Source organism: Bison bison, unplaced genomic scaffold (genome assembly GCF_000754665.1).
Source record: "Bison bison bison isolate TAMUID 2011002044 unplaced genomic scaffold, Bison_UMD1.0 scf7180017864373, whole genome shotgun sequence".
Taxonomy (NCBI): domain Eukaryota; kingdom Metazoa; phylum Chordata; class Mammalia; order Artiodactyla; family Bovidae; genus Bison; species Bison bison.
This window is the reverse complement of record NW_011494945.1, coordinates 6,458,037-6,477,139: the sequence shown is the minus strand read 5'-3', so window position 1 is coordinate 6,477,139 and position 19,103 is coordinate 6,458,037. Positions and strand designations below refer to the sequence as shown.

Genomic DNA, 19,103 nt, shown 5'->3' with positions numbered 1-19,103 from the left:
TATTACATTTTATCCCAAGACAATGAATTCACTCTTAGGACTATTATGCTCCTGAAACAGAAAGCAGAGGGAATCTTTCCAGGAACCTTCAGGTCATATCATGTAGCTATCTGCTAATGGATTAATCAGCATTCATATAAGTTGGTAATATATTAACCTCACAATTAAGCCTTCCCCACTTTTATAGGAAAGTAATAAAGAATGCAGAATTTTACTGCCTTTGTTCCTCTGTGGCCAATAAAGAAAGACAGAAGGAAATGAAATTTTGAAGCAAACATTTTCACTTAACTGGCTTTTAAAGCTATAGTAAGTAAACTTTCTGTATGATTGTGTTAGGGTGAAAATTATGTAACTTGTATACTTTCTTAGAATCACATAGGAGAAACCTGAAAGGAATAGAAGAGTAGTCGTATTTTTAAAATTTAGGCAGTATGTACATAAGTTATATTTTGAAAAATATTATATATATATATATAATAGCTTATAGAAGTAAAAATTTTTAAGAATTTTTAGGTAAACAGAACACCAGATACTTAGCCAGTGTCTGGACCAGCTCTACAAATCAGGCTATGCTTAAGTGAAATAGATTAAGTAATGTGGGGAATTCCCTGGCGGTCCATTGGTTAGGATTCCACACTTCCTCAGTAGGGTACATGGGTTCCATCCATGATTGGGGAACTAAGATCCCACAAGCCATGTAATGTGGCCAAAATAAATAATTGTTTAAAAGATTCAGTAATGGACTGGACTTGGAAGAAAAGGGCTTATCAAGTTTATAGATTTTGTTTTGTTTAATTCTGTCAACCCAATCATTACTAGAAACTCCTCAATGAGAAAAGGTTATTTATTCCTTTGCCTTTAAAAACAAAACAAAACTGGCATTCAGTAGTGCTTTAAATTCAGGAATACTTTAAAGAAAAAATATAGACTCTATAAACGTGATGTTCACTCCTAGCACCAAATTTTTGCTTTGTTGTTAATGTCACCAGAAAGGTCCTTCTCTCTCCATGTTCTCCTGATTTTTCCCGTTTCTTATCTTACAAAAACAAACATTTCTTTCTCTCAGCTTCTCCAGCCCATATTGATCTTGTCCTTCTTTATCCTTCTTAGACATACACTTTTTGTCCTACTCAAAGTTATTCTGGCTTGAATTATTCTCTAGTTGTCACATATATGCTTTTTTTTCTCTAATAATAAGAGCAATAAGCTTCTTGAAAGCAATGATTGTTTTATTCATTATGTTTCTGTGTAAATAGCACAGTGTTAGGTATGCAATAAGGATTCAATAAATAAAGACTTACCAAACTTTTTAATTTCATGTAATCTTTAAACCATCAATCCAATCCTCTATTATAAGGTATATTTTAAGTATATTTTTGACTGAAATATTAGATTTTTTTCTTTCCAGGTCCGCAAACTGCAGCAAAAAGTTCAGAATTCAAAGATGAGTGAAACTTCAGCTATTCAGCAAGAAGATAGCAACTGTAAAGGAACAAAGAATATAAAAAATAGCTCCAGAAAATGTTTGCTAACTAACTCTCTTCAAAAGAACAACAACTGTCGTCCAATACGAGTCCATAATCTTCAGATGAAATTGAGACGAGATGATATTATGTGGGAACAGTAACACAATAGCAAAACTATCATCTTGAATGAACTTTGTCAATGAGATCTTGAACTGTCTAAAGTGGTTTTAATTTAATATACCTTTGTGAAATTTTGCATTATGTTTCTAGCCTCTATAAAGTATCAAATTGTAGTATTTTTAAATGAATGCCTAATGACCTCCTAAGAAACCCAAATAATAAATGATTGCTTTCCTGTTCTTTTTTATTGACTAAAATACCTCAGCATACCATGTTTTAGAAACATTGTTCACTTTGCAGATACATTAAGTTTAAAACATTATACTAGACTGATGATATTTAAAATTGAGTTGAATTTGAGATATAAGTGCCATTCCACTTTTTCATTTAGTAGGCTTGTAACCTTAAGAAGATTATAAAGAACAAATATAAAATTAACAGAGTATGGACAGGCCTTTTAACTTTTCTTGTGCTTCTTCCCTGTCTTGTTTTAGAGCTGGGGAATGTTTTTCTTTTTTGGAAAGGGAAAAGCTTTTTGAAGAGTCCTTTAGTCCGTTTTTTAATGTGACAATTACAAATAGGAACTCATAGTTAACTAACTCTTAGATGACAGTAATCCAACTGTGAAAGCCTTTCTCTGCTATTCCCATTCTCTTTTATAAATCTAGCTCTTGTTTTTTTTAATCTGACTCCTTTATAACTATATTTTTATGCTTTGATTAGTGATGCCATAAGATATTTCTTTGTACATATGTGCTTTATAGTGAATTTCCATTTGTTGACCTGTCTTTCCAGAAACGTGTGGAAACTAGTACAACTCTACTGAACTTACTTTGTTTCTCACCAGAATCCTTTGGGGCAACTAGAGAATTGGAGTCACCACCTGATGTAGAACTAGAAGACTGACACAAAAAGCATAACAGAAGGGAGGAGCTCAGAAGATAGGATAGCAATTTAAAAAATGGTGATTCCAAAGGGACAGTTTTAGAGGTACATCTTTATCTATAGCTGGGGGATATTCAAGCTATAGGTATGAAAGAATAAAAAGATCAAGATCTTGGGGAGCTAGGAAATGCAATTTTTTTTAAAGATAGTCTTTATATCCTCTTAGGAAATCCCAAAGATTATATGTAGGAGAAAGAGAGTAATTGTGGGCTCTTTGTGGAGGAAAGAGAAAAACTATAATTCATTCTTATGAAGAGAAAAAGAGGTGCTTCTCAAAGACCTTTCCATACCTGAAGTGGAGATATGACTGAAAATGGGCAGATTTATACTTGGAATTGTCCTTGAAAGTAACTAATGACTGAAATAAACGTTTCTCTGCCTCTGGTTTAAATGTTGTCCTTCACCCACTTTCACTCCCTCTCCCCTTACAGCTCCTTCAACCCAAGAGATGTTCCACAGACTGCTTCATCTAAACTCAGTTTCATTACCTTACCTATTTTTCTACTTTATCTTTTCTCAAGAATGTGAGTGCCGTAGTTTATACTTGGCAAAAAACTCACCCAGATATGCCTTTGTTTTCTATGCACTTAAGATGGTGGCTGAATATTTTTAATTTACCAGTAGTAAAGTCATTACTTGTGGAGATGTTTTACTAAAACAAATTACCATAAAAAATTAAAATCACTTAAGGAACACTTGAATATTTTAACTAAGAAATGTGAATTTTCTTCCAAAACCAGTGCAATGTAGTAGAAAAAACATAGATCTCGGAAATAGGAGACTTGGGTTCATGTTGATTCTGCCACTTAGTAGTTTAGACAATCAAATGACTTTTTGGAACCTCTGTTTCTCATTTGTAAAAGTAGGATTGTATTACTACCTACCTCATAGGGTTGTTGTGAGATTAACTGAAATAACATGTCAAAGCACCCAGCAGAAGGGTTGGCACTGAATAAAAACTCAGTAAATGTTACATCTGAGCAGCCAAAAAGAGAAAAAATTGTCATAGATCCTGAGTTGCAGGGGTTAAAGCCTGAAAGCAAGAACCAAAAGGTACTCTTCATAAAAGTGAGAATATTCTAAATTTACTTTTTTTTTTTTTCTTTTTCTATATGCCTAGGATGAAATTGCTTTGATTTGTTCCCTGGCTCAGGTTTCTAGTGGGGGTTGGGTAAAGAATATAATCCTACCATGATGTGGAAATATGTACTCATAGCAACTTGATTTGAAGTTTGTTTGGGTTGTTGGGGTGACATGTATTAGGAAAGATGATAAAGAATGGTCTCCTGTTGCTCCATCACAATTACTGAACTGAAAATGTGTCTCTGCTCACAGACTGCTGCTTGCCTTTGACTCCTCAGGGGGTGGAGCAAACGATTTCCTTCCTGGATGGGGCTGTCTATGGTCAGTGTACAAGAGTTGCTGTAGCAACCCCGCAGCTGTGCTCTGCCTAGCAGAAACTCGGTAGGATATCATAGATTTTTGTTCACTTAAGTGAAAAACAGGTTTGCTTGTTTTTTATTTAATCATAAATTGAAAAAAATGAAATTAGAACTTTTATCCAAGACAAGTCTCAACTTTGATGCAACTATGGAACTAGAAAGTTTGAGTGTTTGAAGCAGTAGTGACTATTCTAATCCTGGAAATAGGAGTTGGAATCTTGAATTAACTGTATTTGTGTGGGTCATTGGAATATGACCATTTTTATTAAGTTGTAGCTAAAGATAGGAAGATTGGAGGAAAATGCCCTATTTTCAACAGTACAAGGTTAAAGGAAATATTTAATACAGTGTGCTAACTGGCTGGGATGGTATGCTTGAAACTTATTTTTTAGTTATGTATAAAGCTTTCTTCCTTTAAAAATAAAATTTTAACTGTAGAGTAGTATTCTTAATCCATGATAAGACATCAAAATGTAAATCAAAACTTGACTTGTGAGATATCAAACTAGGGGGAAAGGGTGGGTTGGTCATGAGGAATGGAAGGAGTGCTCAGTGTGGCCAAAAATGCACCAGCTGCCATTGTTGGTATAGTGTAAATAGTGAAACTCCTAATGGAGTTTTCCTGGAACTCTATTCATCTGTAACTAAAGCTGTACCTACAGAGAACATTTAATTTAATTGTATGTGAAGTTTAGATAAGTATAAGCTGACTCCCAGATGTACAACAATACAAACCTATCTAAGGCATAGCATAGCATCTTGAGATTAAAAAAAAAAACTCTTTATGGGTGCCATGGCACCTTTTAATTAAAGTAAAACGAGGATAAATAAAAATAATAATTGACTGTCACCGGTGTGAAAATAAATTCACTTCTTGGTAAATAGACCTTGCCAGTACCTCAGCCTTATTCTTCATAACCTGTGTACTTATTTAACTTTCCTCCTTTTTTTTTTTTTTTGGTGTTTTGTTATATAGAGAGAATTAGATATAGCAAAATGGTAAAGTTTAAAGTTTAAAATATTGTCTAGACCAGAGTTTATTTTGATTATAGCTATGAAGTGTTTACATAAAGAATCAGGTCGATTTTTTCTCCTGATGGGTTTTTTTTTTTTTTTTGCTATGCTGGGTCTTCATTGCTGAGAGGGCTTTTCTTTAGTTGTAGCAAGTGGGGGCTGCTCTCTAGTTGCAGAGCATGGGCTCTAGAGTACATGGACTTCAGTAATTGTGGCATGTGGATCAGTAGTTGTAGCTCCCAGGCTCTAGAGCACAGGCTCAATTGTTGTGGGGTGCCTGGGCTTAGTTCCTCCACAGCATGTGGAATCTTCCCAGATCAGGGATCAAACCTGTGTCTCCTGCATTGCCAGGCAGATTCTTTACTGCTGAAACACCAGGAAAACCCTCCTGATGGGTTTTTGAGCATGTTCTCCATACCAGTATAGTGTCATTGCATTCTCAAAAGCTTATTAGATGCCATAGACAATTATTAAAATTATAAACTAGGATACCCCCACTGAAGAAATGTATTTTTTATTATATATGCATGATCTATTGTATTCCTTGTATTATATCTGTTTAACAGTTTTAACAGAAAAGAAGTAAACTGATCTCTTGTTACTTTTCACTCTGAGGTATTTTTTGTTTCTGTTTTTCAACCATGTAAGACTTATAAATGCCAGTTCATCAGTTTGTAATGTTGAGAGACTGGATCCAGGCTGTAGGCAGAATGCTGGGCATGATGAATTTTCTATCAAAGAAAGACAGAAAAAGTTATTTGGTATAATCAGCTTTCTAGAAAAATCTTTTAAAATAAGTATGATGTTATCCACCATACTTTCTGCCTAGATTTTGCTTATCTAGTTTCCCTTAATTCTTCAGATCTCAATTTACTGCAGCCTCTAAGAAACCCTCTTTAAGCGTCTTCTTCACATCCCTACCTGCTCCCAAATCTGGCTTAGCTGCCTTTTCTAGGTACTTGCTTTGTCTTTGCACTTCGCACATTTTCTTATTATCATTTGTTTGTTTGTCTTCCCATAGATTGAAAGCTCCCTGAAGGCAAGATCATTTCTTGTTCACCGCTGTAGCCAAGAACCCAGCATAGTACCTGGCCCATAAGTGGCCTCTCAGTAAATATTTAATAATTATATTGCATGGAAATACATTAACCTTATTTGGTGAACTCATTTGGAATGAGCATATTGGATCAAGTACTGTTGTTTCAGGCACCAGTTCAACTACTCTGTTGTTTCATCTTTTAAGGATATGTGACCATATTTTATATAACCACTAGTTAAGAATATTTAAGTATTTTTTTATTTTTTTGGGGGGCAACACAGACAACAGGCACTCAGAATGTTGCTTTCTTTGATATTATGATGCTAAGAGGAAGAGGTTTGAGAATCAAGGTAGTTCTTTACTTGTATATTGGTGTTTTTGACATGTTCATTCAGCAAATATTGATCTCTAATAATCAAGAATTTGTTGATCCTAGGATACTGTGTTAGTTGCTATAGAAGATTCAAAGAAATTATACATGGATTATGTCTTTAAGTTGCTTATAGTCTGATAGTAGAGATAAGACATACATAAACATATAAGAAAGAAAACAGTAGGTGGCACAGAGGTATAATGATCAGCACAGAGCAGATGCTCAAAAAATATTTGTCTACCAAACCTTTGTTTTCATCCATTCATAGATGAAGTCAGCCTGTTTGTATTTCTTCATTTGTTATCTTGATATATATATGGCTCTCCTCTGCTTTATTTCCTCATGGCAGAATTGGTCTCAGATTCTTAATCTTCCATAACTTATTGATTGAGGAAACCAGTCCACCCAGTAGTCTCAAACACGTACTGTCACATAACCAGCACCAAATTCAAAGACATGAGTCAAAAGAATGGTATGAAACACAAGTATATGGGAAGAGAGTGGAGAGTAATTGGGGCAAAAGTCAAACAACAAGGATTTAGACTGCAACAGAAAAATAATATAGTGGCAAGTTATATACTAAAGGCCAATTATTGATTTTCACAGAATTATGCAAATAATTTCCAGTCACTTTCCTTATGAATTTAACCCTCTCAATTTCCTCATACTTCATCTTCTTTATCACTTAGGCCAAGTCAGTATTTTTCAAACTGTAGATCATATCCTATTAATGGATTGTGAAATCAATTTAGTGGATCACTGTCAACATTTTTAAAAATAATATAGAATAGCATTGAAACTGTCAGAGCACTTCACACATAGAGAAGGTAGTGCTGTTTTATGAAATTTTGTGAGTACTAAATTATAATTTAAAATGCAAAATTATAATTTAAAATGTAAAATTATAATTTCTAAATGTTATTTGGAAAAGTAAAAGCCAGCTTTTAATAAATTTTCAAAGGGAATGAATTTGAAAAATGTTGTGGAGGACAGTGAGATAGCCAGTATAAAATAGGAATACTCTCAAGTTCCCTACTATGACTTGTGCAGTCTACTGTTGATCCCAGAAATACCATTTCAAATTTGTTTTGTATGTTCTACAGGTAAAAGTCCCACTTTAGTCAATACCTTTACATTTGCTGGTCTATAGAATACTCTTTTCAAACACTAGCCAACCTACATTAGAGGAGTGTTACTTTTCTAATGTGGATACAAATAAATATATTCACCATGAATTCTTTAACAAAAGGCCTCAATTATTCCTCAGCCATTGTTTCTGTCTTGTCACTGCCTCTGTGTGGAATCTAATCAAGCAGGGGTTTTATGATTAGGAAAAAAATCTTTTCTGTAGGTGCTTGAGACAGTTTTAAAATGCATAAAGAAGTGAGATTTGTGAGAGGAAAAACTGTGTGCATGTCTTGAATCTGAAATGAGCAAAGATTTATCCTGTGAGAAACCCTATTTGTTTGAGCATCAGCAGTCAACAACACTAAAAAAGTTTGAAACCTGATGTACTACCAACAGGACACTCTTTAAAGACATGTCATTTTACTGAACTGATAAAATATTTTGAAAAGAGTGAATGGAGTATATAAATATCTTACCTGAAAAACAGCTTCATTAAATGAAATTATTGCCAACTGACAGGCTGTGGTTCTGTGACTTTTGATATCCTATTCAACATGTTTCTTCAGGCCGTGTCAGATTTTGGCTGTGGTTAGAACACTTTCACTTTTCACTTTCATGCATTGGAGAAGGAAATGGCAACCCACTCCAGTGTTCTTGCCTGGAGAATCCCAGGGACGGGGGAGCCTGGTGGGCTGCCGTCTATGGGGTCGCACAGAGTCAGACACGACTGAAGCAACTTAGCAGCAGCAGAACATAGGAAGAAGTGCCATAAGGAAGCGAACATCAGGGTGATGTTCATTATAATAGGATTCTACTCACTTGTAAAAGTTTGTTCACCACTACAAAGTATTAAAAGTGCTTAAATTGTTAAATAGATTTTAGTCCTTATGAAAAGAAGATTATAAAGTGAGCCAGACCTCCTAGTCATAGCTAAAATATTCTTTTGACCTAATTTTGCTTAATCTGATCAAGTAAATTTTAGGATAAGTTTTGAAAAACCTTGAAAGTTTTTCTTTGGTTAATTTTCTTTAAAGTTAAATGTACAATGACTTGTGGGATATTTCTTAGAAAAATCTATTACTGAACTAGTACAGAATGTGAATCATTTCTTGCCTGAAATATAAGATTGTTGTTTACAAGGCAGTTGTCCAGAATCTTCTCATTAAATTGGAAACTATTTCGCTTTTCATCACTGTAGGTTCTTTTAACTTCACAAGTGTGTTATTTAAAACATAAATCCTATTGGTACACAGGAAACCCATTTAAAATTAAATTTTAAAACACTCTTGAGAATTCCATGGAACATTTTTGGTTTTATAATTTCTAGCAAAAGAAAAAGTACCTTTAATACCTTAAAAATGTATTTTCAGAGATAGCTAACCCCAGACTTTGTAATAATACATGTGAAAGAATAGCACTATTAATATTTTAAAATATTGAATGCTTGAATATAGCACAAAATTATTACCTTCATTTTCCCCAAAATAAGCTAAGCCACAAATTTAAAACTGGGAAATTCAGTATCAGAATTAAAAGAAATATTTCTGGGTTAAGAAGTTCTACTTTTACTTTAATTTCAAAATGAACTTGTCTTTTAAAAGCTTATTCTGTGATTTTATGTATATAACTCTTTGATTTGATAAACTTGAAAGAATTTATATCAATATTATATATGCTGCTTCTCTCTTGTGGTGTGATTTAAATATTGGACACCTAAGCCTAAGTAAATTTTCAGAGAGGGTCATTTTCTCTTTGTTCTTTTATAGTATAGCTCTTAAGCAGAGTGAGAGCTTTGCCTTTGCTATTTGAATAGAATGTTTTCCTGTGGTTTCTAAGTCTCAGATCCACTTCTGAGCATTTCTATGGATATGCCACAAATAGTGGAGTTTGATTCTTAACCAGTCTAGTAAAATATTATTGATACAAACTACCACTGGCTGAAGTAAAACATAAACCACTCAGAGATTAAAGCATTTAAAAAGAAAAGGGTTTATATGCCAACAAGATTTGTGAGGGAGTCCAAGATATAGAAGGATAGCTTTCACAAATTAAAGATATGACAAGTATTTGAAAGAAAAAAACTTACAAATATACCAAGGTCATCAAGTTTACTGTTAATCTCTTTAAGGTAGAAAACAGCTTTTGGATATGACATATCCAAAAAGATCATCACGTATCTTCAGACATTGGCATTGTCAAAATCAGGGATATATTTGTTTCTATCGGGGAATATCTTATAGGAAAGACTCAAGGTTTCATTTACTGAGGGAATAAGAATCAGACAAATTGACTGTTTTTGCTGATGTTACTTTATCTCGGTTGCAAATTTCCAAGGTCACCTTTGGGCTCAGTGATTCACTAAAAGAATACATAGAACTCAGAAAAGCTATTATACTCATGGTTTATTACAACAAAAACATACAAATTTAAATCAGCAACTCAAAAAAGGACATAAGGTAAAGTTCAGGAAGTCTAGGGTTTCCCTGGTAGCTCAGCTGGTAAAGAATCTGCCTGCAATTCAGGAGATCCCAGTTCGATTCCTGGGTTAGGAAGATCCCCTGGAGAAGGGTTAGGCTACCCACTCCAGTATTCTTGGGCTTCTCTGGTGGCTCAGAGAGTAAAGAATCCGCCTGCAATGCAGGAGACTTGGGTTTGATCCCTGGGTTGGGAAGATTCCCCTAGAGGAGGGCATGGCAACCCACTCTAGTATTCTTGCCTGGAGAACAAGAGGAGCCTGAACAGAGGAGCCTAGTGGGGTACAGTCCATGGGGTCACAAAGAGTCAGACACAACTGAGCAACTAAGCACAGCACAGCAAAGTCCAGGAAACACCAGGCATGAACTAGAACTTGTCTTCCAGTGAAGTCATGCAGATAGCACTTAATTCTAGCAATGATGTATGATATGCTTGGAGTATTGCTCCTCTGAGCTTTGGTGTCCAATTTTTTTATTGTGGGCTGGTCACATAGCATGGCTGACTGCCCATGTGACTGACCTTCAGTCTCCGGTCCCTCTGAAAAAGTGAAAGTGATAGTCGCTTAGTGATGTCCAATTCTTTGCATTCCATGGACTGTAGCCTGCCAGACTCCTCTGTCCATGGAATTCTCCAGGCAAGAATACTGGAGTGGGTAGCCATTCCCTTCTCCAGGGGATCTTACCAATCCAAGGACTGAACCCGGGACTGCTGCGTGCAGGCAGATTCTTTTCTGTCTGAGCCACCAAAGCTGGTACCAAATGGCTGAAAGCCCCATCATAAATCACATTGTTAGTGAAGACTATCTTGCAGAGCATGAAGCTCCTAGGTAAACTAAAAGTGTTTTTATCAGGCAGGCTGTTCCATGGTCTTAGAGGTTATCTCCCAGGAGTTGAGCAAGGGTAAAACCTTTCTTTGGAATGTGAAAGGTTAATCCTTTACAACACACGGTTGTTGTATTCCATTTTCTGACTTTGGAATGTGATGTGCATTTCTTACTCTAATTACAGTGTCAATTTTGCCTTCAAATTTCCTCCTAAGGCATGACTTTGACTGCATAAACCTGTTTAGTGATTTTCTACTGCAGTATCATTACTTGGATATTTTGTTTTTATTATGTAAATGTGATGAAAGTTCACACATATATACAAAAAACCTTCTTGTAATTTGGTTAATAAAATTAAAGTCACATGACACTAAAATTTAGGAGTTATCTTTATCTGGAAACTTTGTAAAGTTCATAAGGTTGTCATTATTTTTACATGTAAAATATCACTCTTATCAGCTCATATACGAAGACAAGAAACCAACAACCATCCAGTTCACCTCAAGCAAGTTGCTTGGACCTTGTTGTTTAATAATGGGCTTTCTGTATGTAATTTAATGAGGTTTGAGGCATGACCATGGTTACAAAAGCAATTACTAAATAACTGCCTTACAGAAAGGAGAATCTTTTTATTGAACCTGTGTAAAATAGCAAGGAAACATGTGCACTATAGACCATGGAATGGCAAAGAGTTGGACACAACTTAGCATCTGAACAGCAGCAACAATGTAAAACAGCTACATGGCCAGGAAAAGTAAAGGAGCTAAGTAAAGGTATTTTGTGTAATTTCAACCATTTAAACTATTTTGGGGTAGTTTTATATGTATTCTCCAGAATCATAATTTTTATGTTTCTCTAACAATGTTCAAGCTACCACAAATTAACACTCATCTCACACACTAGCAAAGTAATGTTCAAAATTCTCCAAGCCACGTTTCAACAGTACATGACCAGTGAACTTCCAGATGTTCAAGCTGAATTTAGAAAAGGCAGTGGAACCAGAGATCAAATTGCCAACATCCGTTGGATCATCGAAAGAGCAAGAAAGTTCCAGAAAAGCATCTACTTCTGCTTTATTGACTATGCCAAAGCCTTTGACTGTGTGGATCACAACAAACTGGAAAATTCTTAAAGAGATAGGAATACCAGACTACCTCACCTGCCTCCTCAGAAATCTGTATGCAGGTCAAGAAGCAACAGTTAGAACTAGACATGGAATAGCAGACTGGTTCCAAATAGGAAAAGGAGTGCGTCAAGGCTGTATATTGCCACCCTGCTTATTTAACTTACATGCAGAGTACATCATGAGAAATGCTTGGCTGGATGAAGCACAAGCTGGAATCAACATTGCCAGGAGAAATATCAATAACCTTAGATATGCAGATGACACCACCCTTATGGCAGAAAGCGAAGAAGAACTAAAGAGCCTCTTGATGAAAGTGAAAGAGGAGAGTGAAAAAGTTGGCTTAAAGCTCAACATTCAGAAAACTAAGATCATGGCATCTGGTTCCATCACTTCATGGCAAATAGATGGGTAAACAATGGGAACAGTGTCAGACTTTATTTTGGGGGGTCCAAAAATCACTGCAGTTGGTGATTGCAGCCATGAAATTAAAAGACACTTGCTCTTTGGAAGAAAAGTTATGACCAACCTATAGACAGCATATTAAAAAGCAGAGACATTACTTTGCCAACAAAGGTCCCTCTAGTCAAAGCTATGGTTTTTCCAGTAGTCATGTATGGTTGTGAGAGTTGGACTGTAAAGAAAGCTGAGCACTGAAGAATTGACGCTTTTGAACTGTGGTGTTGGAGAAGACTCTTGAGAGTCCCTTGGACTTCAAGGAAATCCAACCAGTCCATCCTAAAGGAAATCAATCCTGAATATTCATTGGAAGGACTGATCTGAAGCGGAAACTCCAATACTTTGGCCACGTGATGCAAAGAACTGACTCATTTGCAAAAGACCCTCATGCTGGGAAAGATTGAAGGCAGGAGGAGAAGGGGATGATAGAGGATGAGATGGTTGGATGGCATCACCAACTCTACGGACATGAGTTTGTGCAAGCTCCGGGAGTTGGTGATGGAAAGGGAAGCCTGGCGTGCTGCAGTCCATGAGATCGCAGAGAGTTGGATAGGACTGAGCGACTGAACTGAACTGAACCATCTGTTACTGATAAGCTATATTAAGATTTCCACAGATTTTTTTTTCTGAATTCCAAAACTTCTGTTAGAACAATGCCTCCAGTTTATACAAGTGTGGCCAAATAAGAGTTTGAAATAAAGAAGAATGGAATTCTTCTTATATGTCCATTAGATACAGGACATTAGTCATAATTAACTAATTTAGTCCTGGGTAAAAAATTCTTGTTTTTCTGATTTGGGGTGAAGCAATCAGTTTCACAAAGTCATCTGCTTCTGGATTTAAAGAGTCCTAGAAATCCTGACTCTAATCTTTTGGTAGTCTGACAGGTATCTGTCTGTCATCCTGATATCAGCTTACACTGAAAAGTCTGTTTCCATAGTCTACTCCCTGTAGAGTCAATAGTTATGAGTATGATAAAAGTCTTTACTGAGGCTTTCACTGTTTTCATGTTTCTGCCAGAACACCCAATTTCTGGTCTTTGTAGCTCATTATAGGGACTTCAGACCAGGCAAATGTAAGGAAAAAGCAGAAACTGTCTATGGAGAAGACTCAGTGAAAGTGAAGTTCACTCAGTTGTGTCCGACTCTTTGTGACCCCATGGACTATACAGTCCATGGAATTCTCCAAGCCAGAATACTGGAATGGGTAGCCTTTTCCTTCTCCAGGGAATCTTCCAACAGAGGAATTGAACCCAGGTTACCCACGTTGCAGGCAGATTCTTTACCAGCTGAGCCACAAGGGAAGCCTGGAGAAGACTCAGTGACTCATATTAATTTGTAGTAGCCAACAATGATCAATTAATGAAGAATAAAATCCGTTTTTTCCTGAAATAACCCATAATCATGTTATGAAGATTTATTTAACTATCACCTTGAGAGAAAATGTATATTCTGGACAGAGTAGGCAATAAGTAGTCTCTAGATTTTTTTTTTTTTTTAAATTTCAGTTCAGTTCAGTTCAGTCGCTTGCACACCATGCCTCCCTGTCCATCACCAACTCCCGGAGTTTACTCAAACTCATGTCCACTGAGTTAGTGATGCCATCCAACCATCTAATCCTCTATTGTCCCCTTCTCCTCTTGCCTTCAATCTTTCCCAACATCAGGATCTTTTCAAGTGAATCATTTCTTCGCATCAGGTGGCCAAAGTATTGGAGCTTAGCTTCAGCATCAGTCCTTCCAATGATTATTCAGGACTGATCTCCTTCAGGATGGACTGGTTGGATCTCCTTGAAGTCCAAGGAACTCTAAAGAGTCTTCTCCAGCACCACAGTTCAAAAGCATCAATTCTTTGGTGCTCAGCTTTCTTTATGGTCCAACTCTTGCATCCATACATGACTACTGGTAAAACAATAGCTTTGACTAGAGGGACCTTTGTTGGCAAAGTAGTGTCTCTGCTTTTTAATATGCTGTCTAGGTTGGTCATAGCTTTTCTTTCAAGGAGCATGTGTCTTTTAATTTCATAACTGCAGTCACCATCTGCAGTGATTTTGGAGCCAAAAAAAAAAAGTCTATTTCCATTATTTTCCCATCAATTTGCCATGAATTGATGGGACCAGATGCCATGATCTTAGTTTTCTGAATGTTTTAAAATTTATTCATTTTTAATTGGAGGATAATAGTTTTACATTCTTGCCAATGCAGGAGAAGTGGGTTCCATCCTTGGTCTTGTAAGATACCACATGCCTCGGAGCAACTAAGCTGATGTGCCACAACTACTGATCTTGTGCTCTAGAGCCCGGGAACCACAACTGCTGAGCCCATGCACTGCAACTACCGAAGCCCACAGGCCCTAGAGCCAGTGTTCCACAAAAGAGAAACCACCACACTGAGAAGCCTGAACAGTGCAACGATAGTAGCCCTTGCTCTCTGCAACTAGAGAAAGCCCACTGAAAGCAATGAAGACCCATCATAATTGTATATGTGTGTGTATATATATATATATATATATATATATATTTCAACATGGAAGATATTTAGAAATAACAAAGAGAAGTTTTACAGAGAATCCTTCACTGTCCATTGAAAGATTCATTCAAACAATTATCAGTATAAAGTTCTTGCTGTAAATATCAAAATAAGAAACACTTCTATTGATACTGAGAGTAGAAATCATGAAGTTACAAGATCAGAGAGAGTTGCAGTGCCTGGTAGGAAAAGAAACACCATATGCTGAAATGAGTAACAATATGGGTTCATATCTATGAGTTAAGATCAGAAATAGGTAGAGACAGAAATAAAACCCCAAAATGAAAATCTTCCATGATTTTTTGAAAGTGAAAATACAATTTTATAAGATACAGTAGGATTCACATTTGAGGCACAGAAAGAGGAAGAAGGAAATAGGTTTAGCACACATTCTTTAGGATATAGCCAGTTCCATGTGGAAACACCATGTTCGGGATGCTTAGTTTAAGTTTATGTAAAATTTTACCATAAAATATGGGTTTAGTGATTTTGTATATCATATTTGTATTTTTATAACTCAAATTTAAAGAAGTGTTTCAAGTATTTGTAGAGCGTTCAAGAGATGCCCTTTGGCAATTTCAAAAGCTCTGATACAATTGTTGTTGTATGGTCACTAAGTCATGTCCAACTCTTTGCAACCCCATGGACTGCAGCACTCCAGGCTCCCTGTCCATCACCAACTCTCAGAGCTTGATAAAACTCATGTCCATTGAGTCGGTGATGCCGTCTGGCCATTTCATCCTCTGTCATCCCCTTCTCCTCCCACCTTCAATCTTTCCCAGCATCAGGGTCTTTTCGGATGGGTCAGTTCTTCGCATCAGGTGGCCAAAGCATTGGAGTTTCAGCTTTGGCATCTGTCCTTCCAAAGAATATTCAGGACTTATTTCCTTTAGGATGGACTGGTTGAATCTCCTTGCTGTCCAAGCTACTCTCAAGAGTCTTCTCCAACACCAAATCACGGTGCATTCATTGATATTATATAATTGACTGACAAGATTGAAGGACTCTGCATAGAAGAGAAGCATTGCCCTCTGATGACTGGAATACAAAAATATTAGACCTCAAGGTGGAGATTATAAATAAATTAGATGTATAAGCTATTTTTTATTAAATTATAGTAAATTTTTCTTATAGTCCAAGCTGTCCAAAAGTGAAAAGAAAGCTCTATCTGTTTTCAGTGCTAATAAAAGAAAATATCATTATTTTTTTCTGAAACTGATCACTGAAACTACCTAGACAAAATTACCATATGGTCATAGAACAAGAAATGGAAAAAACTATAATTAAAAGAAATTAAAGTTGGTTTTTTACAAAGGAAAAAAAAATAGTTTTACATTCTTGTGTTGCTTTCTACCATACAACAATGTGAATCAGCCGTAGGTATATACATGTATCCTCCCTTTTGAACCTCCCTGCCACCTCCCATCCCATCCTACCCCTCTAGGTTGTCACAGAACACCAGGTTTGAGCTCCCTGTCATACAGCAAATTCTCACTGGCTATCTATTTTACATATAGTAATGTATATGTTTCAATGCTGCTCTCTCAATTCATCCCACACTCTCCATCCCCCACTGTGTCCACAAGTCTATTCTCTATGTCTGCATCTCTAGTGTTGCCCTGAAAATAGGTTAATCAGTACCATTTTTCTAGATTCCATATATGTGTGTTAAGACACAATATTTGTTTTTCTCTTTCTGATGTACTTCACTCTGTGTAATAGGCTCTAGGCTCATCCACCTCATTAGGACTGACTCCAGTGCATTATTTTTTATAGCTGAGTAATATTCATTGTGTGTATGTACCACATCTTTATCCATTCATCTGTCAATGGACATCTAGGTTCCTTCCATATCCTAGTTATTGTGAATAGTGCTACAGTGAACATTGGGGTACATGTGTCTCTTTGAATTGTGGTTTTCTAAGGGTATATGTCCAGTAGTGGGATTGCTGGATTGTATGGTAGTTTTATTCCTAGTTTTTTAAGGAATCTCCATACTGTTCTCCATAGTGGCTGCATCAATTTACATTCTCACCAACAGTACAAGAGGGTTCCATTTTCTCCACACTCTCTCTGGCATTTATTGTTTGTATATTTTTTGATGATGAACATTTTGAGCAATAGCTCATTGTAGTTTTAATTAGCATTCCTCTAATACTGATTGATGTTGAACATCTTTTCATGTATTTATTAGCCATCTGTATATCTTCTTTGAAGAAATGTCTGTTTAGGTCTTCTGCCTACTTTTTGATTGAGTTATTTGTTTTCTTTTATTGAGCTGCATGAGCTGCTTGTATATTTTGGAAATTAATCCTTTGTCACTTGTTTCATTTGTTATTATTTTCTCCCATTCTGAAGCTTGTCTTTTTACCTTGTTTGTAGTTTCCTTTGCTGTGCAAAAAGCTTTAAGTTTAATTAGGTCCCACTTGTTTATTTTTGCTTTTATTTCCATTACTCTAGGAGGTGGGTCATAGAGAATCTTGCTGTGATTTATGTCAAAGAGTGTTCTGCCTATGTTTTCCTCTATAAAGTTTTATAGTTTCTGGTCTTACATGTAGGTCTTTAATCCATTTTGAGTTTATCTTTGTGTATGGTATTAGGAAGTATTCTAATCCCTTTCTTTTACACATAGCTGTCCAGTTTTCTATGATTGTTGTGTTACTATCAATTTCACCTTTTATGTCTGTATTTGCCTTATATATTGAGGTGCTTCTATGTGTTAGTTGCTCAGTTGTGTCCAACTCTTTGCAGCCCCTGGACTGTATCCCGCCAGGCTCCTCTGTCCATGGAATTCTCCAGGCAAGAATTCTGGAGTGGGTTGCCTATTTCTCCTTCAGGGGATCTTCCCAACCCAGGGATTGAACTAGCACCTCTGTGTCTCCTGTATTAGCAGGCAGATTCTTTAACACTGAGCTACCTGGGAAGCCCCCAACAGATACATACTACCATATATAAAATAGATAAGCAACAAGGATTTACTATAGCAAAGGGAACTATATTATATTCAATGTCCTGTAATAACATATAATGGAAAAAATTGAAAATATATGTACATATGTATAACTGAATCACTGTGCTGTACACCTGAAACTAACTCAGTATAGTAATTCACCGATTCTTCAATTAAAAAAAAAAATTTTCCCACAGGAGATTCACCCTAAAACTAGAAAAACAATATACCTCAAAGAACCCTTGAGTTGCTCCTCGTGGACAGTGCAGTTTACTTGGCTCTGGCTGATGAATGCATCTCTGGTAGATAAATACATAAAATCTTGACAGAACCTCTAGAATTGTCAAAGGAATAGTCATATACAAGCATTTAGAAAAGTCTACTTCCAAGAAAAGTTTGCAAGAAACTCCAAGGATTTTTCTTTTTTTTCTTTTTTCGTCTGTACTGGGTCGTTGTTGCTGCACACAGGCTTTCTCTAGTTGTGGTGTGCTGTCTTCTCATTGCATTGACATCTCTTGTTGTGGAGCATAGGCTTTAGGGCACATAGATTTCAGTAGCTGCAATGTGTAAGCTCTGGAGCATGGGCTCAGTAGTGGTGGCGCACAGAATTAGTTGCCCCACGGCATATGGAATCTTCCTGGACCAGGGATTGAACCCATATCTGCTACAATGGCACGTGAATTCCTAACCACTGGACCATCAGGGAAGTCCAAAACTCTTAAGCTTTAGAAAAACTGGTTCGTCAAATTAAAATATACAAAAAAGAGGGTGAAAACTCCACAAAATTACCAACATTACCAAGTTTGCAATTAGTCGGTCCATGGTAGAAAAGACAGAAATTTTCTCATACCATTGTTAAAGCCACAAAGATTATCACAGATCTTCAACTATCAATATTACAAAAAGTTGGTGACTAACTTACTTTTTTTTTTTAAGATTTTTTGGATGTGGACCATTTTCAAAGTCTTTATAGAATTTGTTACAATATTGCTTCTATATTTAATGTTTTGGTTTTTTGGTCCCAAGGCATGTGGGATCTTTGCTCCCCAACCACCTGCACCTCCTGCATTGTAAAGCAAAGTCTTAACCACTGGATTGCCAGGAAAGTCCCCAAAGTTACTATTATTAGGAAGTCAGTTCTTATAAACCAAACCTAAGGATTCTTTCACTCTCTCTCCCATGTGTAGGCTCTTTCTCTCTCTCAACCCACCCCTGCCCC

General features: G+C 36.3%; 2 protein-coding genes across 4 annotated transcripts in view; both read left to right on the top strand.

Annotated features, from left to right (window-relative positions):
- CEP57L1 (centrosomal protein 57kDa-like 1) overlaps nt 1-3,356 on the top strand; it is an 85,791-nt gene extending 82,435 nt beyond the window's left edge. For 2 of the 3 annotated variants that reach the window (XM_010856633.1, XM_010856632.1), the window contains exon 11: nt 1,409-1,825. In XM_010856633.1, coding sequence (XP_010854935.1) covers nt 1,409-1,627 — 219 coding nt within the window. In that variant the 3' untranslated portion in view covers nt 1,628-1,825. Of the gene's footprint in view, nt 1-1,408 lie in introns of all 3 variants that reach the window. The other variant, XM_010856634.1, reaches the window with a different exon arrangement.
- A 599-nt stretch (nt 3,357-3,955) lies between these two features.
- The window catches only part of LOC105000705 (transmembrane protein FLJ37396), a 128,475-nt gene continuing 113,327 nt past the window's right edge, over nt 3,956-19,103 (top strand). Inside the window, exon 1 of the mRNA XM_010856693.1 lies at nt 3,956-3,995. The gene's annotated coding sequence lies outside the window, so the exon portion shown is untranslated. The remainder of the gene's footprint in view (nt 3,996-19,103) is intronic.